Raw genomic sequence first — 25,149 nt, 5'->3', positions numbered from 1 at the left:
TTCTACATGATTTGCTTTCCCCCCCCCCCAAAAATTAAAAAAAAAAAAAAAAAAAGAAAAAAGGGGAAAAAAAAGGAGGGGAAAAAAAAAAGGTATTTAGAAGTTGGAGATATAAGTCTCCAGACAGTGTGCACTTTATTCCTCCTATGTCTGGCATGTGGTATAGAGCTTTTCACCATGATTAGCAAACACACGTAGTTACAAGTGGGCACTGAGAGCTAAAACTGAGGAAAGATGCAATGTCAGGATGCAGATGGAGAGTCAGCAGGCTGGAGGACAGCAGTTCCATCAGAGACACCAGGCAGGAAAATTACTTTCTTGTTGGAAGCATCCAACAAGTATCAAAATACCTGACATTAACTGTTGAGGTTCAGCTCACCAGGTTTGACCCATGATGACTTCAGTGACACTCAGATGCACATAAAAACGCAAGAAAAAGAAACAAAAGTCAAGAAAACCAAGGGAAAAGGAGTGGGAATTATAAAAATGTCCTTCTTGGAAGTGGTTGTCCCTCCCCAGATTGGCCATTTCTCAAGCATGTCATCTTGTAACACTGAACTGAGACTTCAGCCTGATTTTGCCGGGACTTCAGGCTTATTTTCCACGTGGTTTTAGATGTCCCTCACCTAACTGGTTCAGTCTGTAGCCAGATATGCAATGGATAACGATTCCAAACTACTGTGCACAAAGCACTGTTCAACAGCACTAGAACGTGTGATAACAAATCCTACACCTAATGGCCTCAGCAAAAGCCAGCGCTCAGTGTTCACTTCAAGCCACTGCCTCTCATTTGGTCTGCAACGAACACCCGTGAAGCATTAGTGGGGAAATCCCCACGCAGTCTTCAGTCTGGCACTCCTTCGCTGGCCAGCACCTCTCCAGTGGCGGAAGGGGAACCCTGTTTTCAGTTTTACTGCCAGATTTTAACTCTTTTCCGTATTTACTTCTCGTTTTGCCGCGGGTGTCACGTGTGCCGCCCCACACACACCCGCGGAGCCCCGCGCCGTACGGCACCGCGCGCGGCACTGTCGCGCTGCGGCGGGCAGTGCGGGAGCCGCCGGGCGCAGACGGGGCCGCACGTGTTGGTGAGGGCGGCGGGGCCCGCACGGAGGGCCCAAATCCCTGCGGCTCTCGGGACAGCCGGCCGGGCTGGGCGCCCCTGGGCACCGGGAACGAGCCGCTGTGCCGCCCGGAGCTGACCCCGCACTGTCCGCTGGGCAGGGTCTGGCTCCGCCGTGCGCGTTCACCGCGAGGCGCGGGCTGTCCCTTCGTCACGAGGGAGCCCCGGCGGCCCAGTGATCCCATCCCCCGCTCTGTGTGCAGCGTGGCCGCCATGGAGAACAAGGGTAAAAAGAAGTTCGCGGGGAAGAGTGGAAAAGCACCGCGTGGGAAAGTGCCACGCGGGAAGAGGAAGTTTAAGAAGGATAATGGTAAGAAGTCAAAGCCTCGCTCACAGGAGCCCTGGCCCAGGGATTGTGGTTGCGCACTGGCATGCTTGGAGGTCTTTTGGGTTTTTTTCCCCTTGGTGAATGACGCACGAAACGACTGGTTTGGGCGATGAGCGAAGAGAAGGGGGTCTTGTCTTCCGGAACTTCAGTGAGGCTTTGGCAGTGTTTGCCCTCCTGTAATATCCTCCAAGAGGTCCTGGTGAATTACAGGCTGGACGAGCAGCTGGTGAGGTAGACTGAAATCTGTCTGAAGGGCTAGGTCCAGAGCGTGGGATACTCTGGTGGGAGGCCATTTGTTTGCAGGGATCCCCAGGAGTCAGCACGAGGTCCGGTTCTGTTCAGCAGCCTCGTGGATGTCTTGCATTCAAGATTACACCAACTGTATGGGCAACTAAGTTGGAAAAGTAAAGCTGAAATGCTTTAAACAGGTTGCATTGAAAGCCCTTTGTCTCTGATTCATCTAAGATACTCTCAATCAAATATTTGGAGTTGATAACCTCTTGATTCTAGATTTGTTGTCCCACATTAAGAAGAATATTTGAGAGGTGAAGCTAGGTTGTGTGGAAGTGGGTTAGGATTGGGAAGATGCCTTTCAGGAACATTTGCTCTCTTCTGTTTAGAACAGATGATCTGAGAACAACTCTGAGCATAAATTGTGAAAAGATGATTTGGGGATTGATGACTTTGATGTCAGAGATAGTGAAATTCTTGATGTAGAATAATCGTTTTTATGCCTGCTGCCCAGAAAATAATGCCTGGGCTAAACTTCCCCAGAGAAAACTGCCACACCTGGGGACTGCAATGAAAACACTGGCTTTGAGAAGCATGTAAGAATTACCGTTAAATATAGAACTGTTATTACAGACAAGTTTAATTCTTGTTACAGTAATTTTTTATTTTTAAGCAACATTAGCTCTAGCATTTTAATTTCTGATTTGTTGATTAGTAGATGCAGGTCCACCAAAGAAGCTCTTTAACAAAGGAGATGAAGAGGGAAAGCCTAAATCCATTTCCAAGAAATTTGTTAAAGGACAGTTAACACCTGGAAGAGCTGCTGTTAAACAATTCAAGAATAAACAGCAACCAGAAAAGTTTGCAAAGAAGAGGAAACTACAGGATGGTGAACAGGGAGGTGAGCAGATTTTTAAGCCTGGATATCAGTGGAAGCCAGGTTTTGACTTCATTTAGATCTTTGTTTTTCCCTCTGCCTTGTTCGTTTAGATCTTCCTTTTTCGCCCGCCTTGTTATCTCCTTTCCAAATTGGCTGAATAACTCCAGATTTACTTCCTGTTTGATCTTTGCTGTGGGAAAAATTACTTCCTTTGACTAAGCTTGAGGTTGAAGTTGTGAGAATCAAGTTACGGATTTTCTTGGAAATTAAAATTAAAGATGCAGTAGGAAATTTAAATAACTGGCATGCCATCCTAAAGCTCTGTTTATTTTAATGTCAGTGCTAAGTGGTTGGCTTGTAACTTGCAATTTTGACGTGTTTGGAAAATACAGAGCTTTTCATAGACCATTTTTGAAATGTAATCGACTGTTCTTAAAGTACTTGCTATAAATTTTGGAATAGAAATTCATGACACAAAGTTGATTATCCTTCACATATTTAATTTCTGTGGTCCAAACTATCTGATCACCTCCTCAAAAAAAAAAGAAAAAGGTTATCGTGGGTGCTACCACTGCTTTTATATTTTACAGCTTTTTTTTGTTTGTTTATGTAGAAAAACTAAATAATTTTCTCGTTTTATCACTGTTTAATTAAATTCGTTATTTAAATTTGTTTCTTCCGCATGAGATCTTCGTATTATCCCTTTTCTTGCTGTGAGTCAAAGCTCTGCTGGGACAATTAAACAGAATTGTAAAATGAGAAGTGGAATTTTATGTGAGGGGATCTGAAGTTCTGCAGAAAAATGTTTCTTGTTTGTAGGACAGTAGATGATGTTAGGTATTTTACTGTTGATATAATTGCAGATTTGCAGAATGGTTTTGTGTGAAATATGCGTTGGATGTGTGGAAATCTTAACAGCAAGAGAGTGTTCATATTAATCTGCTTTAAAAACACCTGAATCCCAGGGAAAAATGTTGTTTATAAGAGTAACTGAAAGCTGCTGTGTTTCGCACAGTGACACTGCTTTCAAAGCCTTACAAGTTTTGCTTGTAAGGAAAAAGAGAGTGATATAAAAATCAATAATATGCAATTGTAAAAGGACTGCATGTTTTTTTGAATGGGAAAGACATTTAAGTGCAAGGTGCTGCATACCAGTAAGTGGTGCCTTAAGGTCTAAAAATTTAAAGCTGTGTCTTTAATGTTTCTTTAGAGCTAATAGTTAGCATGACTTGCTTCTGTGAAGCCATGTAATACAAGATAATGGGTTTTATCAAGGTATGAATAAAGCTAAAATCAAATTCTTGAAGTTCTTCCATAATTAAATTTTGGCACTTCTGTAATGCTACTTTACCTGAGTTTGTTGTGTGGAGGTGTGCAGCTGTTGTGTAGCAAAATCCCACACTTAAGGAATTTGACTGAATAAAATGGTTAAGCTTGTAAAAATGCTGTAGTTTTTTTTTCTTTTTCTGAGTTTTCAGATATGTATTTTTGGGTTAGGGGTCTTCTTTTAGGAGAGGGAAAAGGTATGTGTGTACATATGTGTAGATATGTATGTAGGGTGAACTAAAAAGGGAGCACTACTTGGGGTGCTATAGCCTGCTATAGCCTGCTAGGTACACCTTTTGTCAATTTTCAAGGTAGTAAGAGATTAATGATGCATCCTCTGACAGCTTTGAGGAAAACTCATTGTTTGTCTTGTTCTTCCAGTATTCTGGAAGTAGCAATTGCTAGCTTAGCATACTTACTCATTATTTATGCTTTCTTGTTAGCTAGCTGGGCAACTGCAGGCGAAGGTCCTGAATTGGTAGCAATTCGTCACAGGTCTACCACAGTTTATACTGATAAAGAATTCCCTTGCTCCTCTTTTTTTGACTGTAGAAAATGTATTTTTTTTTGTCTTAAGGATCAGATTTTAAGAAGCCAAAATGGAGCGACTTCAAAAAGAGAAGGAAGGAGTTAAAGCAAACCAGACAAATTAATGATAAAAGTAATTATGATATAATTGTAAAGTCAAAGCAAATATGGGAAAATGTGAGAAGGTAATAAGGATTTATTTTTTCCTTTCATTGCATTGACTTCTAGTCAGAAATTTCCCAAATACTTTCTTTCTCCTCTTGTAATTATATAAAACTGCATTTTCACACTGAAACTCCATGAGTGAATGATAATGTTGCGTGCAGTTTTGTAGGTTGTTCAGAGTATGGTGACCCATGGTGCTAGAAATGTCTGGATTGAACTTGTATTCTAGGCTAAAATTTGTGAGTAAGAGGGGCTTAAGGAGTTGTCTTCTTTTTGAATCCTGATACACAGAGCATGTAGTGATTCTCCCTGATCCTGCAGTGGGATTACTGCATGAATTTTTTGTGAAGGTTTGTCTACCCTGGGGATATAATTCTAGACTTCTGGCCTCATATCAGCAAGCCAAGTTAATTTTGCTTGCTCTAAGTATCCTTGCTTTGCAATTTTGGCTGTAAGATGGTTACAGATCTTTGGATCTGTAAACAACTCTGACTGCAAATTTGAGTTTATGTTTCAAATAATGTTGTTACTCGAAAAAGGAGTAAGATTAAAGTGTGGATATCTGGTTTGGTTTCCAGGAACTGAAGCAGCTTAATTACATTTATTTAGAGGCTTAATTAATGACAATGTAAATTTAGATTAGTAGAAGCAAGGCTAGTTTTATTTTGTACTATCTTGCTTCTTAATTTATAGATATAATTGAATCAGACTAAAAAAAAGCTGCTTCCTCAATTAAAATTGTTTTACCTTTTTTTTTTTTTTTTTTTGCTTATAGGAAGAAATGCGATAAGGAGAAACGAGAAAAGCTAATGAATGAACTACAGAAACTTCTTCATGGGAAAATTAAAAATGTAGGAAAAACTGATGGTGTAGTGCACAAGTTCAGTAAAGCTTCTTTAAAGAATTGTGTACTATATAAGAACTTTTAATAGTATAGTAGTGTACTTGTTCTTCCTAAAGCTACAGGGAATTTTATTAAACTGTGAGTAAAAAGAACAAAAACAGAGCTGAAAGACTACATTTGGCATCTGTATTTCAGGACAGTAGTCCTGGGATGCTCTGTCTGTCAGCTAGCTATTCAAAGACTGTTTTGCCAAGCAGCTTTACTGTAGTGAAATTTGATGTTAACTGAGGTTCAGGAACTCAAAGTTTTGATCAATTACAAACATTGCTTTGCAGCTTTGTAGAGAAGATAGTGTCCTGATGCTTAACTATACTAAAGAGTCTCTGCTTTGTTCTTGGAATGTATAAATTTGTAGTAGAATACATATTGGATCTTAAAGTGGTTCTTGATAGTCCATGCTGAAGTGGACCTCACTCTGAAATGAAGAAGGATGTGGAAAAAAAATGAGATACTATTTAATGATTTTATTTCAGTATGAAAAACCTTTATGCATGTCTTCAATTGTCAGCAGCTGCAAGTATTGTCTGTATTTTGTTTGACAGAGTACTTGTAAAGGGGGAAAAGACCTGAAATCTTAATTTGTTATAAACAGGTAACTGCTTTTATAATTGGCATTACATGCTACACATGGCATGAAACTGTACCAGAGAGCATATGCATTAAATAAATATAGTGCCTAATGGCTATTGAATGGCCCAGGGTAATGAAATATCTCTGTCCTTCAGCTGGCATTTGCACATGATTCAACTCGAGTGATCCAGTGCTTTATTCAGTATGGCAATGAGAAGCAAAGGCAGGAGATATTTGAAGAATTGAAAGGTACTTTCTTCCCATTTACATTTTACCTGTCTATTTCTGTATTGTTGTTAGGAAGCATTTGAACAAGCCATATTGTTTTCTCTTTAATATTTTTGATTTTTCTTCTGAACTAGTGCATCATTTCTAGTGAGCTGTTCATCCTTATGTGAGTAATGACATCTTGTTTTATGAAGTTAATGTAGTGAAAAATAAACCATCTAAATGCTTCTCCCTTCTTCTAGACAGCCTAGTAGAGTTGAGCAAGTCAAAATATTCCAGAAATATTGTGAAGAAGTTTCTTATGTATGGGTGAGTATGAAGTGAATTTGCTCATCTGTGTTGGGATGTTTCATTTCTAGTGTGAATGCTGCTCTTAATTTATAGTGCATCGATCATGAATAAAAAATAAGTCTCTGAAAATGTCTTTATAATAGGAATGAGACTGGAGTGTGTGGTATTGCTAACAGTATTTTTCTTTTTGCCAAAAGTAAAGCTAAAGCTGTAGCCATCAGGGAAAACATGCCAAAAAAAGGTCAGATGTATGCTTAAAGTTGATCTTTGCCTTAAAATGACCCTGGCTTTTATAAATTCTCTCTGCATAGTAATTCGGAATGGTATCCTTTATTCTGTAGAATTTGTCCATTGGTTTCTTTTCTTTCCTTCAAAATGCCTTATCATTTCTCCATAATACCAGCTTTTTAAGTGCCAGGTTTTTTAAGTGCCATGAGGCTGATCCAGATGCATATATTTCATGGTTTCTGTGCTAAAACTTATGACCTAAGTGTGTTTCCAAAAATAAAATTATTGACAGGTAAGCTTACCTCTGAAAGTTTTAACTCTTGCTATTTATCTTTCTCCATGAAACAGAACAAAACTACAAGTTGCAGAAATAATCAAAAGTTTTAAAGGCCATGTGAAAAAAATGCTCCGTCATGCCGAGGCATCTGCTGTGGTGGAATATGCATATAATGACAAAGCCATCCTGGAGCAGAGGAATATGCTGACAGAAGAACTATATGGAAACACTTTCCAGGTTTACAAGGTGGTGTCTCAATATTTCGTAGTTTAAGGTGTTTTAGTACCTAAGGTATTGTGTTAGTAATACCTTACCTACTATTTATTTTGATCAAACTTCTTTCTGTCAGCTGTCCAAAGGTAGTCCACTTTAGCATGTTTAATGTAATTATTGCATATTTCTAGTCTGGATGAAATTATTGTGGTTTTTCTCAGTTTGAACTATGTAAAATATTTTATGTTCATGTGTGAGCTTGCAATGCTCATCCAAGACAGTCTGTTACCATGTAGTTCAGTTGTCATAGTGTCATTGTGTCTAGCCTGCAGTCATCCTTACTGAGATAAGATCTAGGTATAATTCCCCATTAACGCTATAGATGACTCTTGTGTCAGAACTGCCTTAGGTTTCCTGAGAACAGAGTGTGGGCAGAATGGGCCTGTATCCATATAGAGTATGCCACTTAGGCTTAATTTTTGTTTTTGTTTTCTTGTCCTATGGAGACTCCAGGACTTGAGTCCCAACTCCCTTGAAACCATTTACATGTAGATCCTCACCATGCAGCAAGAACCTTTTCAAAAAGTACAACCTTCTTTCTTTAGAATTCTGTTTTTCTTTCTGTCTTGCTGACTTGAAAAGTTGGTTTCCATTATAGTCAGGAATTTTGCTACAAAGTACAAAATGGTTTTACACAGTTATTAACTACGGAGGAGTGACTTTTGCACCCTCTTGTACAACACAGCATACTTTTACCCAAGATTTCTGTTAAAACTGAGTAAGAAATTAACCACTCATTTCTGAACCGTATTCCTGTTTGTTTCTTAATAAGAGGTTATTATAAGTTTTAGGTAAGCATTTTGCAACATTGTAATAGAAAGGTGTGGGCGCTGTGATTGTGAGCTGCAATTTGTGCTGGGAAGTAAAACAACCCGAAAAATCTTAGTGCAGTGATACCTTCTGTCATTCCAGCATTCTTGGCATGAGTGCTTTAAGTAGCCATACATTTTGGTGCAAACCTGAAACTCAGCACAATGTAGGATTAATAAAAATGACAATGTAGTCTTTAAAAAGACCTCTCCAGGAGGGACAGTTAAAGAAATACTCTAATTTTCTATCTAGTCAGACAATTCTTTCAGTAACAGATTATTATACAAGAGGTACCAGTGTAATTCTTTAGCTGAGATACTAGGAATTACTTCTGTATGGAAGGTATACAGTAAATATTCCTCCTCTCTGCTGTTCTTGAACTGGAATTTCCTGGGCATTTGTCATCTTCTCAGTTCACTGACGTGTTGCCCTCTGATGTATGTGTACATGTCATGCAGGATTTCTGTTTGGCTGAGGAGCATTATGTTAATAATGCCAGTTTTGTGTATTTTACCTTGTATCCAACAGTCTCATGAAGAGCTAACATGATTGGCAAAAAGCAGCTCAGACCATGGAAGTAGTTTTTTGTTTGCTGGTGATGAATATTTGATTTGTAAAACCTTAAGTTTACAGCATCTGACATACTAAAAAAGGTAGCTTTTTATTTTTAAAATTGTAAAAATGGTTAGTTTTGCAGCAAATTATTTTGGTTTTGATATTGTTCCTGATTTTTTATTAAAAAGAGGCTAAACACTTTGATTTTTATAAACTCTGATACTCATTGGGAACAACTAAACCTCTTTGATTGTGCATTCATTTCAGACACCAGTTGTCCCAACGCTGGATAAAGTGTTAGAAGCTCAACCTGAAAAGAGAGAGGCCATCTTGGATGAAATGAAACAGATTCTGACACCAATGGCACAAAAGTAAGGAAAAAAATTGATTTAAGGTGTGGCAATCTAGCCTAAACCCATTTGTTTCTGACATACAAACAATGACATGGATATTCTTAGAAGCTCATGTGACGGTGATACTGATTGTTTTAAGCTGTAACGTTGCTGTCTTGTATAGTAAGTAATTGTGCTTTTGTCCCAGGTGTTATAATGAATAACTTATCTTAATATTGAACTCCACTTATATAAACTAAACTGTCCCCTACCCCAACCAAACCACTGGTAGAAATCCCACACTGTAATGTGTTTCCATAATCCATTTCTAGATAAGCTTCTCCAATGGTCTTTATGAGAAAATAGGTTTTATAACTTATAAGTTTTGGTAGAATCGTTCACATATTCTCAATGCTAAATATCTAATCCAGACTGACTCTGTGTTTTTTGTACACCACCCTGCCTAACTTTTTTAAATACAAATGGGGTATTGCTAGCATATGTTGAAATGATTATTTGTGAGGAACTTGTTGTTTATATTTATCTGTCCAAATACAGAGAGGCGGTGATAAAGCACTCACTGGTACATAAAGTATTTTTGGACTTTTTCATTCATGCTCTTCCAAAACAAAGATCTGTAAGTATGTTTATTTTGGTTTTTTGTCTTCTTTTGCCTTTTCAGTGGAATGTTTTTTATCTTGTGAAAGTGTAGTAAGTCAACTAGAAAAAAATATGTATCTTTCATTTATTGAGTTTTACAAATCTGGTGGTTCTAGATGGATGACCAGGGAGTAGTGTTGTATTTACAGTCACAGTGAATTTCCACATTAGTGCTTGCAATATTTGAATTTAAAAAAAAAGATCTAGTGAAATGACTTGATGTTTCCTTTCTTCATGCTAAATAGTCCTTCTCGGTAGCTGGGGAATAATTAAAGCCAGGGCCATATCTTCCAGTAGTTTAGCTTTCCAGTGTGTAGTTTCTTAGCCATTTACAGTAATTGCCCAAAAATCTCTTGATCAAAATACAGTGAGATTGGGCCCTTCTGTCAGCAGCCAAAGCCTTATCTGCTATGTCCGTATGGCATTCCAGTTTTAATATTACCTCAGGCATTCTTGCAAAAACAAGGCCTAAATCCATTGTGTGAAGTGACATCCTTTAGGCTGGTATCCTGCTTGATTTCACCAGCCTTGTCCTGGTTCTTCAGTTCAGAACAATCTCATCTCAAGCCAGGCAGAGCCTTCTAAACTTTCTGTCTCTTACCTACTTCTGCCAGTCTGGTCTCCTGAATTCTGCTTTGTTACTGTTAATAAACCCAAATTAGAGGGTAGTGGACTGGCCTATTTGTGACCTATTCTGAGTCTGGATCTTGCCTAGTTAAACATTCCTATGCATGGTTTCACGTAATGCATTGTCTCAGAATGCTTCTGAATTCATGAGCTTATGTGAATCGGGAATAAGGCGTATCTCCTACTTCTTGCTTGGCCTTCTGTGCAGATGCGCTAGTATATGGACATCCCCTTTGGGTTTGGAAACCCCTTCTGCAGATCTCTTCCTTCCTGTACATACAGCTCGTGACACCAACCATGTTGTGACTGAGCAGTTTATAAATAATTGGTCAGATGCTTGGAGCCTTCAGCTAGACAGCAAGAAGGAGCTAGGGATAGGTGGGAGCTTCATGTAAAAGAAATCATTGCATAGTAGTTGAAGTAGTATCTAGTAAGCCGTGAGGGGATTGTTTGATTTGGCAATGAAAGTGTTTCTGTAGAGCCAGTGATGTTCTCTGTATTGTTGTGGGCGGACAAAAAGATCCTTTCAGGCTCTCATCCACCTGCCTTGAGATTTCTCACACCTTCTCTTTCACCTTTTTGCTTTATCCCTTTTTCTTGCCCAGGAAATGATAGAAGCTATCAGAGAGGCTGTCATCTACCTGGCACACACTCATGATGGAGCCCGAGTAGCGATGCACTGTTTATGGCATGGCACTCCCAAGGTAATGTTTGGTTTCCCTCTACTTAGTCCTCTTTGATTACCCATAATGGGCCTTCTGCTAGTGCACATTTTCTTGCAGTTAAGAATTTGAGAGCAAGGTTTAAAACTGGCCCCTCCTTATCTATTGACAAGCACAAGCAGTAATTTTTTCTTTGTGGATCAAATGTTTTCATTAGAACTTCTATAGTGAAAGCATCTCCTTTTGTTTTTAGCAGAGATTTTAAAGCTTTTCTATAAAGCTTTTCCATTTTAAGATTATTGTCCTTTCATTTGTCCCACAGATTTCTTAGTACAAGTGAAACGACAGGAGAAAGAGGATAGTAAAAAAGTCGTAATGTGAAAACATGTTCGCCTTTGGAATGCTAAGACTTAAAAAAATGTTATAGGAACTGTGTTTCAGTTTCATCTTCTGATACAGTATCCTGAAATACATTAGGTGTAATGTATGGCATCACCTCTTGGAAATACTGTAATGTCTCCTATGTTTTTCTGTATTAAAAAGTAAAAAAGCAGTATTAACTCCTTGTTAAAGAGTACAGAAAAAATATAAAGTTCCTAGAATCTAGGGGTGATAATGGATCTAAGAAAGACTGAGCAGTTATTGCAAGAGCCAAAAGAACAAGCACTGAGGGAACTTTCTGACAAAATTTCTTGCTAGTAATAGGGTTTTGCAACAAGCTTAAGTTTCATGTTCTGTTGAATAGATTTCTTTCCAAATAAAGAGATGAAATTTATTCTTCTTAAAGTAATAAAAAAATATGTGTGAACAAATGTGGTGGTTTGGGTTTTTTGTTTGTTTGTTTGTTGGTTGTGGTTTTTTCCAAGTTTTTTTGGCATCTACTGTTGATGGGCTGGACTTACAAACATACCACAGCACCTCTCTTGGATTGAGTCAGAATTCAGGTTTAAGTTTCCACACTGATTCTGGGTGTAGACTAATAATACAAATGTGAGTCTTTAGTAAATAGCCTTTGCTGTAGTAAGCTGATTGAAGGTTATAGTTTTGAAAGGTGTAAATAACAGTTTAATTACTCAGGATCACTGATATTCAAGGCTGATTTGAGTTTCCTGTTTCATTTTGAATAGGACAGAAAAGTCATTGTGAAAACTATGAAGACATATATTGAAAAAATAGCAACGGTGAGTGTTCATTAACCATTTATTTCATAGTCTCTGAAACAGAAGTACTTTGATAAAGGCTGAGTTGAATGTACTTTGGTACTGGAAACCACCGTGAGGTCTCAATCTAGTCTTAAAACAGTGGTGATGTGTTAGATAATATGAAATAGTTGAACTTTATGGAATATTTAGAGACATATCATTGTGGGCACTACATATAGTACTATGCTTCTTTAAAGCATCTGAGTTCATTATTAGTCCTAAGTTTTCTTTCTGCTTTTTCTTTTTTGGAACCCAAATTTACATTTTATCTTCATGTGGCCTGTTGGTTAATTCTCCTTGGTTGGGAATAAAACAATATGTATAAAGAAGAGGAAAAAAAATAAAGATGTGTTGGAGACATCGTTAGAAAGGCTGTTTGAACATGCTTATTTCTTATAAGATGCTCAATATTTTTTTCAAGTCAGGAAGCTTCAAAATGAATTAATGCGAGAGTGACATACAATGGAAGAAGAAGAAGTCTGTTTTATTTTTTTCTGAATAACATGTGTGCTTGGAGACTGCAGGACCAGTAGAGTAACAATTGCAACCAGATTTTCATAGAGTTGGGCAAAACTGGGACTGTGAAGAGCTTTTTATACTTCTTCCCTTCCTGGTTGCTGTGTTTTTTCTGTTTGCTAATAGTTGATGTGTTCTCCATCAGTGACCTTCAAACTTTTTTGATCACATCATGAGTTTGTGTCCTCAATATGTGTGTATAAATTATGCACCTGTATTACTGTACTAGTATACATTATAAAACATGCACAGAAATAGAAAATTTAAATCGAGATAAAGATAACCAGAGGTTATCTTTATTTATTTATTAATGGCACCGCAATGGATTGTCTTGTGCAACCTGTTTTGGGGCCCACTGGTCTAGCTAATGTTTCTCTCCATAATTTCCTAATAGCAGAATAAATGAGAATAAATGAGTTGTTATATTTTATAAATTAAATATTATATAAAAGTATAAGAGAGTGGGTGAATAATAGCTAACACAACACTGGGAGCATTGGAGGTATGGTCCAGTGAGGTACAGTCTCACTGACATCCAACTGAATTGGGTTGTGCCCTTTTGAGTATGCTGGGACTTGCACTTCAGCAATGCAGTGGAGACTGTATATCATTGCAGACACGTTCTCCTAAAATACAGTGTGTGAATTAGTTCAGTTTTAAACAAATCCAACATAGAAATAAAGTCTGTATGTTATGTTCCTGCAGGAAAATCCTGTGATTTCAAATGATGATTATACAGTAGGAATAGGTTAATAGCTTGGATGTAATAAAACAGTGTATCCACTTCAAATGGCAGATCTACCTTTGTTTCAACAACGTATTTCTGTTAACAAGCCTTGCTTTTAGAGAGCGCCTAAATGTTGGGCTTCTCTCCTTCAACAAAAGTAGTCAGAATTTGTTTGTGGTTCATGTTGTGTTATGGCTGAGACAAACTCTCAGAAATAGCAATTCTAAGTCATTATATTCATAAAACTTAGCTGCGTGTCTGATATCTCATCTTTGCAGGGTGAATTTTCTCATCTGGTCTTGCTGGCAGCATTTGATTGCATTGATGACACAAAACTTGTGAAGCAATTAATTATATCGGTAAGTAATAGAATTTTTCTTAAATTAGTACATTACATAGAGTCAGTGTGTTTGCCAGTGTATAGGAGGATAAGAGTAGAAATCCACCTGCTTTTTTAAACTATTTAAATACTTTCCATCTTTTCTGTTTCATTATATTTGTGTATCATGATTAGTTTTTTCTTTTCATAGCAGACCTTAGCATTTTCTTCGCATGTTTTTTAGTTATTTATTTGAAATAGTTTTAAAGCTAGATTCAGTGCTTGCTTAAATTTGCCTTTTTTGTACATGTTCATTCTGGCTAATGGGTTACTGGAGTCTCTTTAAAGTTTGTGTCTTTTGTCATAGAGGTTTGAACTCTGCAAGTTGCAAGAGATTAAATTTGTGGAAGATTTTAGAATGAGGATGTAACCTTATCCAATTTACAGGCAAAAATATATGCATCCTGTAACCAGAGTAATTAACACTGATGTAAATGTTGAAAACAGCTTATAGTAGTACTCGTGCTGTAGCTTTAGGGACTGACAGGTTTAGAGACAGTGGCAGGGAAATAAAGATATAAGGCAAGTGTTTTGCATTGGAGGAGGAATATGAGAAGAAAGTGGTTCTGATGAGGCTTGCTTTGAAAAATAGGAGCAGTTCTTCCCTTAAGCAACTTTGTATAGTGAGGAGTTGGGATTTTGCACCCTAGCTAGAGATTTGGTTGTGCCTTTTTGATGGATCTGGAGAGATGAAAGCATCTTAGTATTGAGATGACTTTTGTTTCTCAAGTATTTTAGCTGTAATTGCAGTTGGGTTTTGTTTCCAGATCGCAATCTGCAATGTAACAACTTCTGGAGAAGGTCCAAGCAAATAAGTCCTGGCTTACCAGAGCTGTCTTGTTGTGAGATCATTGAGGTGTTCCTGTGCTGTGTTACAAGCACTCTGCTTTCTGAAGAGTTTATTAGTTCAGATATTCTTGATTGTCTTTAGCTAAGCTTCCAAGATGTCATTTAATTACTGAATCATCTGAGATCAGTAATTAATCCATCATAAAGGATAATAGAATGTTTACTGTTTATTCATCCTACCACATCAATCTGGACAAAAGAGTAAAAGAGAACAAGAAGTAGCCTTCACACATACAGAATTGGCCTGTCAGGGTTTATATGAGGTCAAGAATAGGGAAAGGATGGCAGGGAAAATTAAAAAAAAAAAAAAATAAAACCAGCTCTTCTGATAGTGAATGAAAACTAATAGCTGATGGTGAGGTGGGGGCATCTTAAAATCAAGCATTGAAGCATATTCTTTAGAAGAAGCCAAGCCTTAAAATTGTCTCAAAGAGCAGTTTTTTTCTAAAATACCTTATACTGTTTATCATTCTATCCATAATAAAATTTAGTTTAGCAAGGTAATGAAATTAGTAAGATTTGAAGGGGAGAAAAAGGAAAGGGTTTTTCTGTTGTTTTGTGAGTTATTTTGCTGTTTGGGGTTTTTTTTTGGTAGTTTTACAAAACTCATCATTTTTGTGGACTGGCAGCACAGCTGGGAATTTGCAGGTAAGGGAAGCTCTTAAGCTCTTTAAGTCCTTTGAAGGTCTTTTCTTCTCATCATCTCTCAGCTCCACAGAATCTTAATTCAGGACCAAAGAATATGTGCAGTGCTTTGAAGTTTCACATGTGATTGGAACTGTACATTGTGAGCTTGGTATGTGTAAGGATTCATGCAGATTTTAACATGTCCCTCTCTTTCATGAGGACTCCAAAAATGCATAGCTAGGGAGACACCACCAATGAGAGATAGCATGTCTGTGTCATTTAGAGTTTTTCCTGATAAACTTTCTCACAGTTTTGATACTGAAAGCGGCCAAGAACTGTTATTTCATTAATGTTTCCTTGTTGTTTGTTTACTCTTACAGGAAATAAATGCTTCTTTGCCCAATTTTATAAACAACAAATATGGAAAGAAGGTCTTGTTATACTTGCTAAGTCCTAGAGATCCTGCACATTTTGTTCCAGAAATCATCACACTTCTGCAACAAGGAGATGGAAATGCCTATAGGTAATTCAGATATGAAAGTTAAGTTATTTTTGTTAGAGTCCAGAAGAGATCACACAACTTTCTGTCATAATTTAATTTCAGTTTTCTTCATAGTATATCTAAGTAAATACATAGAAATCATACTGATAAGTATTATTAGATACATTATTCTGTCATTTTTTTCACTTTTTCCTCCTTTTTTTTGTTTACAGTTTGCATACTCTGGTTAGTAACCAGCAAGGTATTGGTGATCAGTAGTTTACCCCTTTTCTAAAGGGCAAATACTGTGATATATTCTGTATGTAAACTCATATATCAGATTTGACATAGAAGAAAATTCATAATATGTGTTACTGGTGCTTTGAGTTGGATAAAAGCATATCTCAGAATCTAGCAATAAAAATTAAAATTGGTAGTTTAATTCCAGTCTCTTGTATTGACATTAGTGTTTATCAGCTTTGAAGAAGAAGCAGTTTTAGATGACTAGTGAGCTGCGTAAGAAATACATCTTGGTAGTTGAGATAACAAAAAGAAAAGAAAATAAACAGGGTGAATTATGATTAGCAAAAAACTGCGAGGTTTAAAGGCAGCTTTAAGCACTTTCTCACTGCATGTGCGAGCAACTAGTGTTTAATTGTGTGTGAAACAGAGGGAACAGTAATGCTTATATTTCAGTCTTCCAGTGATTTTTATCTGTCTCAAATAGCATATATATTATGAATTTCTTGTTGCTTAATGTGCATACAGAACAAGTCTTCTACATTATTTTGCTGTCCTTCTCCTCAGTAAGAAGAATACTGAGCTCCGTCGCCGTGAACTCCTGGAAGCCGTTTCCTCTCCTTTGCTTGAATATTTGCAAGAACATACCCAGGAAGTAGTGATAGACAAAGCTACCTTTGTCTTGGTTGCTGACATCCTTCGAACAGCTCTTGGTGACATCCAGCCTGCACTAGATGCAATTGCTAATTTAGCAGCAGAAGAGCTGGTTCCAGGTGGCCGTGATGGACAGGTATTGTACAGAGGACAAGGTGCTGAGATCTTGCAGGTCTTTGATATTACTAGAATGAAGTCCTCTCTTGTTCCTGTATGGAAGACCTCAGCGTACTGCCCTAGTAGCATTCATACATTAGACTGATTCTGTTTTCTGACATTTGGATTTCATATTTTGTTATTTTTGTTACTGCATCTGGCTGGATCATGATGGCTTGAGCCAGTACTTTATATGAGTTTTAGAGCAAGTTACTTCACGATCTTGAATCTTTAGAACTGCTTTAAACATTTTGTGGGAAGGTGGCTGACAAGCATGTTACTCAGTCTCTCTTTTAATGTGCAATCAAGCACTTAGCAAAGTTTTACACTGAGAATGACAGGGTCTCTTAGCTTTCAAGTATGCATATCTCCATGTAAGGAAAGATCTTAGATAATGACTGTCTTTACAGTATGACCTTCTCTTCAAAGTTGTGCCCCTCCCCTGTTTTGAGTTAAGCTCAGTCAGATATGTGTCCATAGACTACAAAACAAAAAAATACAGTGTTCACTATATTTAAGATAGATGTCCTCCAGATATCCATAGTTGTGCTGGATTTGCTCTGTCTTCCCCCTTCTTTAAGATACACATTGTACAGAATTTTACATGAACTAATCATGTTTTCAGTGACTTTTCTGTGAACCATAGCATAGTGAACTTTCAAGTCCATGAAAATGAGAAAGGTCTGGAAGTTCTTGCAGAAGCAGGTAGAGCAAGAAATTCTGCTATGTAAGAATTAAGTCTTAATTAGGAGGAGTGGTTGAAATGTTGGTTAGTATGGTTTATATTACTGAAAGTTAAATTTTGCAGGAAAGATGGTAAAAATTAAACTGGTCAGTTTGAATGAGTATTCAGAAACTAGCATCAAACTTCTTGATATTTGTGTAGGTGATAACTAAATGAATCAGTGTGATGTAGTGTCTGAAGGTAGAGTGAATAAATCAAGCAGAAGTATTTATGGCCAGACATGTAACTGCATTTTGAAACATCACCACTATATAATTTGTTTGGTTTTGATTTTTCTATTCCCCTTAAAGCTTCACATTGCAGAACATCCAGCAGGACATCTAGTTTTGAAATGGTTAATAGAACAAGATGAAAAAATGAGAGAGAGTGGAAAAGAAGGTATGTTGGAAATTCAGCTTTATTTGATCAAATTGACTTCAGACTAATTGGTTATCTGACCAAAAATAAGATGATTGCATTTATTTCTTTGAGTATACTAGTAGATGCAAAAATTAACATTAATGCTTCTATCTTTTTGCTGTTGTGAGCTGCTATACAAACAGAATGCCAAGGATATGTTTGCTTTTTCTGCAACACAAGTAGTGGTTGGAATTTTTTCTCAGGGGTTTACTGTGTATTTGGGACAGAGTTCATTCCTGTTCTTAAAATGTGTTGATAGCTTTGCTAAATTGCATGGCAGTTTGAAGTATAATAATAGAAACAGTGAAGTCTTTCTAACAGGAACCCCTGTTTCATTAGTGCTCATGAGCGAAACTGTAATCTTGACTGTGTTCGTTAATGCTGGTGGATTAATGCTTTGTGACTGTTATTACAATAATTCGTGCACAAAAATAGGACAACTTTGCTAGTTTATGTTCCATAAGGCAGATAAAGGGCACAGATGTTCTCAGTTTAGCTTTTAAACTTACTTTATTACATAACTAAAATCTTGTTGGGTGACTCACCCTATCCTAATAGTAATTTCTTTTTCTCGTACAAAAACCTCAAAAAATGAAAGGGCCTGAGTGGCAAAGTATAATCTGAAGGAACTTTTTGCACTGGGTTTCTTTCTATGTAAAATTATCAGACCTTGTTAAACTCTTTATTTCTTTTCTTCTAGCTACATTCAAGTAGTGACCATTTCCTGTAAAATATGTTAGTTGTGCTTTATTAAATGTTTCTCAGAGGAGGCTCTTTTCCTGCTTCTCAAGTAGATGACTAAAAATGTGCAAAGGGAAAGTTTTATGAGTGTCTTTCAGAGACTAGCCTGAGATGACGATAGTAATCTGCATTTATGTCTGCTAGCATCGTGCAATTCCCAGTCTAAGCACATGTTTTTCCCTTTGGTTTGCTCCAAAAAGTGCCATGCAAAATTGTTGCTCTGAGTTTATTGAATTGGCATTAAAAACCAAGCAATTATTATTTTATGGGGAACAAGTTGTATAAAAACTGACCTGTCTTCAGGTGGAATTGGGATCTAAAGTGATATGAAAAATAGCTTCAGTGTTTGTTTGGAGGTTGGAGTTCGCTGGGGTTTTTTGGCATTATTTACTGCTAAATTTGCTTAGCATACAAGTTGTAAGAGCAGTTTTCATGGGGTTCAGTTCTTCAAATTCAGCTGACCTGAGGTCAGCCTAGGTTCTTTGTTTTGCATATGTCATTAGTGTAATACGAAACTAGTACTGCTGTTGTCTAACAGATTTCAAGCAGTACTTGGAAGTAGTCTAACATCTATAAAGATTATACATTGCATTGAACAGTCAGTTATTTAGAGGGAACAGAACTTTGTGCATAGTTGGTAACTAAAAACTATTTGATTAAATTGCAACTAGAGAGACCGTTCAACAGGATTTTTGAGTAAAGATAATGTGTCGATTTTTTTCTTCTCCCTTCCTCTTTCCCACATTTTACAGTTTGCTTTGGAAGAACACTGGTGGAACATGTTGGTATTGAGAATCTGAAGACCTGGGCGGAAGTAAATAGAGGTGCCATTATTCTGTGTTGGTATGTAAAGCACTTGGCCACTTATTAGATTACAGTGTTAATTTCTTCAGCAGCTAAGAGAACATCAGTTTAAATTTCTACCAACAAAATGTACTGTATTTCATGCAACTGGCAAAGCTTCAGTGGAACAGGGAAATAAAGGAATTCAAGCCAGAGATTCTGTAGGTTGTTCCTTGAACTCTCTCTTTTGTAGTACTAGGAAGTAGCTCAGTACTGGAAAATCTGAAGATTAAAAATCAAATTTATTTTTCAAGTTGTACCTACCATATCTTGTTTCACAAGCACAAAATTTTCAAAAGATCAGTCCACAAATACCTACATAAAAATAATTAATGAAATTAATTAAATATCTGGGACTGGTGGCAGCATACGAGAATCTGGAAATTGTTTTGTTTTGGTAAATTATGCTTTGTGTTGATGCCTTAATTACAAAGCCTAAAAATTTCTGACACTGAAGAAAAGGAATGTTTGGAAGAGACCATGCAAAGGCTTAGGATGAGCTAACTGGCTCATGAGTTTGAAGCAGTGAACCATGCAACTAGTGAGATCAAAAATACTCCACAGGATCAGATTAATAATAGCATTTTGTTTTATCGAGTGTGAACAGCTGTGTTAATCATCACTGCTTTTGCTTTTATCTTCCTGTCAGTATCAGGTCGTAGAAACCCGAGGTTTTTGCCTTTAACCCAAAGTGTGTGGTCTGTGTTCTGGAACTTTTCTGTCAGCCTTGCACTTCTGGCTCCTTGTAAAGACTTTCACTGAACCAAAGTCAGCAAGCGATTCAAACAGACAATGCAATTTTGAAAAATAAATCCTCTGCTCTCTTTTTGCTGCTCTGCTTTTCTTCCCCTCACTGTTTGCTTTAGTTCTCTGCTACTTTGATGCACTTGCTCTTTTGCAAGGTGAAATCAAAAGCTGTTTTCGCTTCTGTTAGTTAATCTGAATTCAATTCTGACTTTGTTTAGGTATTATCATTCAGATCACTAGTGAGAAGAATTGATAGTTGAGGAGTAGTTGCAATCCAGATACAAAGCCAGTTTACACAACATCTAAATAGTCATCTGGACCTGGCTGTTAAGATTGTTCAGCTGCCAAAATGATAACACTCTTTATTTGCCTCTCATAACAGGCCTTTAGAATTCAATAAATGCATCTAATGTCGGATCCTGCACACAGATCTTCAGTGGAGTTTTCTTAGAAAGGCTTATTTTACTGACACTATATTAATTCTTGGAGTTTTTTTGCTTTAACTCAAGGCTGAAGAGATTCATTTAGCATGCAGTAAGCTGTTTAGATTATCCAAATAAAGTTGCAAAGTAAATTAACAGATTTTTTTTTCCATATTTAGCACTTCAGCAACTGGCTATCACTGTGACAATAGTCTTTGAATAGGCTTTGAAGACTTACAGATAAAACAGGAAACTATTAATTACTTATTAGAAAAACAGTAGTGTTGTATTTTATGGAAAGGCCTGTGAGGAATGGCAGTCTTTCTCCCTCTCTGCTATTACTCATGTCACTACAGGATGGGACTTGGACAAATGTCCTTTGTTACCAAGCAGGGGAGCTTATCTCCCAAACTGGCAGTATTTTCACCAATATTGAAACTTAGAGAAAAGAGAGAAAAAAGTATATTGGTTCTTTGTTTGCTGGAATTTTATTCTTAAGTTTTTTGTTTATTTCGCTGATATCTGAATCTTTAGCAGATTAAAGTTCTCTTGATGATGCTTTAGGCATGAAGTCCTTTTGTTTAGGCAGCTGAGAACACAGAACCAGCTTTTTTTTTTCCATTTCATGTGACACCTGGTTACCTCAAAAACATATAGTAATTAATTGCATTTTTGTTTAAATGCATGCACTGAAGTCAAGAGATTATCTAAATCATACAGCAGTAATAAATTGAATTTAGTCTGGTATAGATAGTAACTGCAGGCATTTTTTTACATGAAATAACTGTTGAGTTTTTAAAAACCTTCTCATTTAAAAAACCCAGATACTTCTTTTGTCATAAGGGAGCTCAGATCCCTCACACAAAAGTGATTTTCAGACGATGCCAGTTCTCCCTGAAGCCATGATTGATTTTTGTTTTGTTGGCTTTCAGAAGCCATCTGTCACATACATGCAAATCAGAAGCTCAGAATTACTCAGCAAGTCCATTTGAAGGTTTTTGGCTATCTAGTTATTATTTGCCAGTTCCAAGCAGTCATTGCAGTGCTTGACTTCTTAGTTACCTGCTATAGTCTAGACCTTCACATTTCCTTGTCCTACTTGCTTTTAATTTGATTTTTATAAAAAAATTCGGGGCCCTGATTCTGACCTAATACTAGCCTGAGGAGTCCTAAGGTAATGAGAGGACCCTCTGCAAGCTTACAGTCCAACCCAGTATATATAGTCTTGTAAGTACTTGAATATCATGGAGGCAGGTCTATTTACATTCCTATATATGACTCTTCTGGGTATTTTTTAATATGTAAATGATATATTACATCAGAGTAGAAAAGGGACAAGAACTTACTTCACCAAATGTCTTATTGACCTCCATGAGTTACTCCTGTAACCTGTAGAAGTTACATTTTATATCTTACCTAAGTGCCAACTTTCCAGATCTTATAAAAACTTTCAGAAGAATGGTTTTAAAACTCCCCACTATGTTCACTTTGTTGGTCTATCAGACATGCAGACATTCTATATTAAGAATACCTGTCTTAAAATACCTGTGGATACTAGGAATTTGAAAGCAGCTGTACATATATAGCAGATGAAATTCATGTTTAGAAATACATCAGATGAAGTCCAAAGTGCCTTGCTATTTTGTGTGCTCTTTGTCCCCTGTAGTGAGTGAACCACGTGTACTTCTCTGTGTTAATTAACAATGTGATCAGCGCATCCTTTGTCAGTGCTCTTGACTTTCTTGGTGTTATCAGGGGTACATAACTCACAGAAAAGATGAGAAAGTGTCACTCTCACCCATGTTGAATGTCCCATGCTATACTGCCTGTAGTGTTGCCATCTGGCACGAACTTTGGAGTTCTGGAGAAGTCAAAATTTAAATCTTATCTTAAGCTATGTTAATTTCTTTATGTCTTACTCAGTTCAGTGTGCCACATCCAATGCTTTTTTAAAAAGTAGGCAGCTTTTAGGTAGCTGCAAATTTGAGAGCCACTTGGAAGAGTGCTAGGGATTGTAAGGACTTGTAGTATCATACAACCTGCTTCACACCAGCACATGGGTGTTAAGTTTTTTTCCAGTCTTAGTTTATTTGTATGTCAAACTTGTAGTTCTGATTCACACACATGGTTTGCACATATTGGTTGTGGAAGACACTTTTTATAGGCAGTGTTCACTCATCATTTTGAAGTAGCAAATTAGGTGTGCCATTACCTTTATTGATTTTGTATTACAGTCCAAAAACATTTCACTGTTAACGAAAGGAGGGGAGAAGGACAGTCAAACCTATGTTGATCTGCATAGTGGAGAAGCTTTTTCTTTTCTTCTTTCTTTTACATCTTATGATGAATTTCCTTGTTTCTGAGGAAGAAAGTTATCTGGGAAATCTGGTTTGTTTTCTAAAAGTAGTATATGAAAGAAAAACAGAACTGGTAAGGGTCTGTAGACCTGCACTAAATGCACCATGGAAGTATAATAGTGAAGGTACTTGAGTGTATTAGATGTATGGCACTGTATCCAGTTCTGGAACTCCTGTTACAGGAAAGGTATCAACAACTGGACTGAGTTTAATGAAGGGTGACCAGCACAGTCATGGGCTGAATCCCTTGGCCTGATAGGAGATGGCTGTGGGGCCAAGGCTGTTTCATCTGGGAGAAGGGCAGCTTGTGGGCATCCAGCAGCATCCCTGGCACCCATGGGAGGGGATGGAGGAGAGCTGGTCCCTTTGCAGTCATAGAGGTCAAGAGGCAGTGGCACAAGCTGAAACACAAGAGGCTCAGGCTGAAGATAAAGGAGAAACCTTTTCCTGGTGAGGATGGTCCAGTAGTAGGACTGGGGCCCAGGGGGTTTGGGCTGTCTGCAGCCTGGCAGGTTTCAAGCCAAGAGTGGATGAAGCTGTGGACAGCCTGGTCTGACAGTCTTTGAACATGCTTTGAATAGTGATCAGCAGTTCCCTGCAGACTGATTTATCATTTGTTGGTTTTGTTCTCACTTGTTGTTTCATACTTTCTGGAATATTTTACGTCTTTTTATAAGAGGAAGTGACAGAATCTGGCTTGAACTATATTATTCCTAAATTGTAATTGTTTCCTTACATGGATAGCTGCTTTTCCTAGGACCTATATGCTGATGTTTGACATCCTGCAATTTTTCCTGTTTCTTGTAGCCTTCTCCGGAGCACCGATGAAAAAGTGGCAAATACAGTCAAAAAAGGACTGAAAAAGCTCATCCCAAAGCTGAAGCAGAATAAAAACGTAAAAGGAATAGAAGTATTACTGGAGAAATTGACTTCCTAATGTAAATGGGGATAAAAAGATTATTTACATCAATGCAATCCACTGAGATTTGGTAAGATTTTGCACCGTGGTCTTTATAAGAAGCAGTGTATATTAAATAATTTCTAAAACAACTTGTCATTGTTTTCATTCTGTTGTGCACAGTAAAAGGTTGTTCTCAGAGACTGAAATCTCAAGATTTAAGCGCTAGTGAAAACTTCCGAACACATACTCAGGAAGTTAAATCTTTTCTGATAACTTGCTCAAAAATATTTTGAGTCTTGTTAAAAATTGCACATATGTTACCATAGAAACACAAGCATCTGTTCTGGAGACATTGTGTACAGGCAAATACACTTGTTCTTAATCCCCTTCCCTCCTGGTTTCCTCAAAAAAACCAAACAGGGAAACAGTTCAGGTTCCATTCTTACCCTGTGATGGAGGCCATCATCCTTAAGAACTTACAAGAATAGAATGAAAACAGTGTCTGACCTTTTTCAGAGAAGGTCTTGAAGGAGCAGCTGACTATTTCAATGGACTGCAGTTTGGTTTTGTTTTACTCAAATCTTCTAAGAAATACAGACTTTTAAGCCCTAAAAAACCCAAGTTTCTTCGTTGTGATGGGGGAGGGATGAATTTACTTCTGCATGACATCAAATAAATATCCTGTATTTTCTTTCAGAAAAAAATCCAAAACTTTCTCGTTAGGGCTTTAATAGAATACCCACCCTGCTGGTGTACAGTGCCATGGTGATAGACTAATCCACACAGAGAGCCCAGTTAAATAAATCTCCAACAGCAGGAGGCAGTCTTCACTGTTGCTGAGCTTGATAAGATGTGGCTTCATTTTTAATAGCAGATAGTTAGCCATTACTTCTCCCACTATACAGCTTTCACAAGATAAAGTACAATACAACTGCCTGAAGGTTGCCAGTACTTAGGTAAACTGGTTTAAGTTCCATACTTGAAATCAGTCTCCTCAATTACTGTGTTAATGAACAGAGTTCGTGATGATCCACCACTACTGGTGCAGTCCCTCGGGAAGTGCAGTGCTTAGCACATGTCACAATCAGATTACCCAGTTTGAGACTCAGACTTGCATGCTTAGCATGAGGTAAAATACTCTCATTCCCTAGGGAACACCTGTATGGCC

General features: G+C 37.4%; 1 protein-coding gene across 2 annotated transcripts; it reads left to right on the top strand.

The window, feature by feature from the left end:
• The first annotated feature begins 1,053 nt into the window (after window positions 1-1,053).
• PUM3 (pumilio RNA binding family member 3) lies at window positions 1,054-24,130 on the top strand. 2 transcript variants are annotated; one of them, XM_027883508.1, is made up of 18 exons: window positions 1,054-1,085; window positions 1,324-1,430; window positions 2,398-2,580; window positions 4,463-4,598; window positions 5,354-5,429; window positions 6,208-6,301; window positions 6,523-6,589; window positions 7,148-7,322; window positions 8,982-9,085; window positions 9,605-9,683; window positions 10,939-11,037; window positions 12,123-12,176; window positions 13,719-13,799; window positions 15,676-15,818; window positions 16,584-16,806; window positions 17,862-17,949; window positions 19,464-19,554; window positions 23,888-24,130. In XM_027883508.1, the coding sequence occupies exons 2-18, from the start codon at window positions 1,334-1,336 to the stop codon at window positions 24,015-24,017; spliced, it is 1,920 nt and encodes a 639-aa protein (XP_027739309.1). In that variant the 5' UTR covers window positions 1,054-1,085; window positions 1,324-1,333; the 3' UTR covers window positions 24,018-24,130. The 2 variants fall into 2 exon arrangements, with proteins under 2 accessions (XP_027739309.1, XP_027739310.1); XM_027883509.1 differs by lacking the exon at window positions 1,054-1,085 and adding an exon at window positions 1,218-1,235.
• Window positions 24,131-25,149: the final 1,019 nt, after the last annotated feature.

The sequence above is a fragment of the Empidonax traillii genome, unplaced genomic scaffold, assembly GCF_003031625.1.
Source record: "Empidonax traillii isolate 1590-97213 ecotype Southwest subspecies unplaced genomic scaffold, ASM303162v1 scaffold127:size982661, whole genome shotgun sequence".
In the NCBI taxonomy this organism is placed as follows: domain Eukaryota; kingdom Metazoa; phylum Chordata; class Aves; order Passeriformes; family Tyrannidae; genus Empidonax; species Empidonax traillii.
This window is presented reverse-complemented; position numbering and strand designations above follow the sequence as displayed.

Excerpts from the sequence above, each read along its gene's own strand:
- PUM3 (XM_027883508.1), top strand. The coding sequence starts at position 1,334 with ATGGAGAACAAGGGTAAAAAGAAGTTCGCGGGGAAGAGTGGAAAAGCA. Across the intron at positions 1,431-2,397 it reads GAAGTTTAAGAAGGATAATG|ATGCAGGTCCACCAAAGAAG; the intron begins GTAAGAAGTCAA and ends GTTGATTAGTAG. Across the intron at positions 4,599-5,353 it reads ATATGGGAAAATGTGAGAAG|GAAGAAATGCGATAAGGAGA; the intron begins GTAATAAGGATT and ends TTTTGCTTATAG.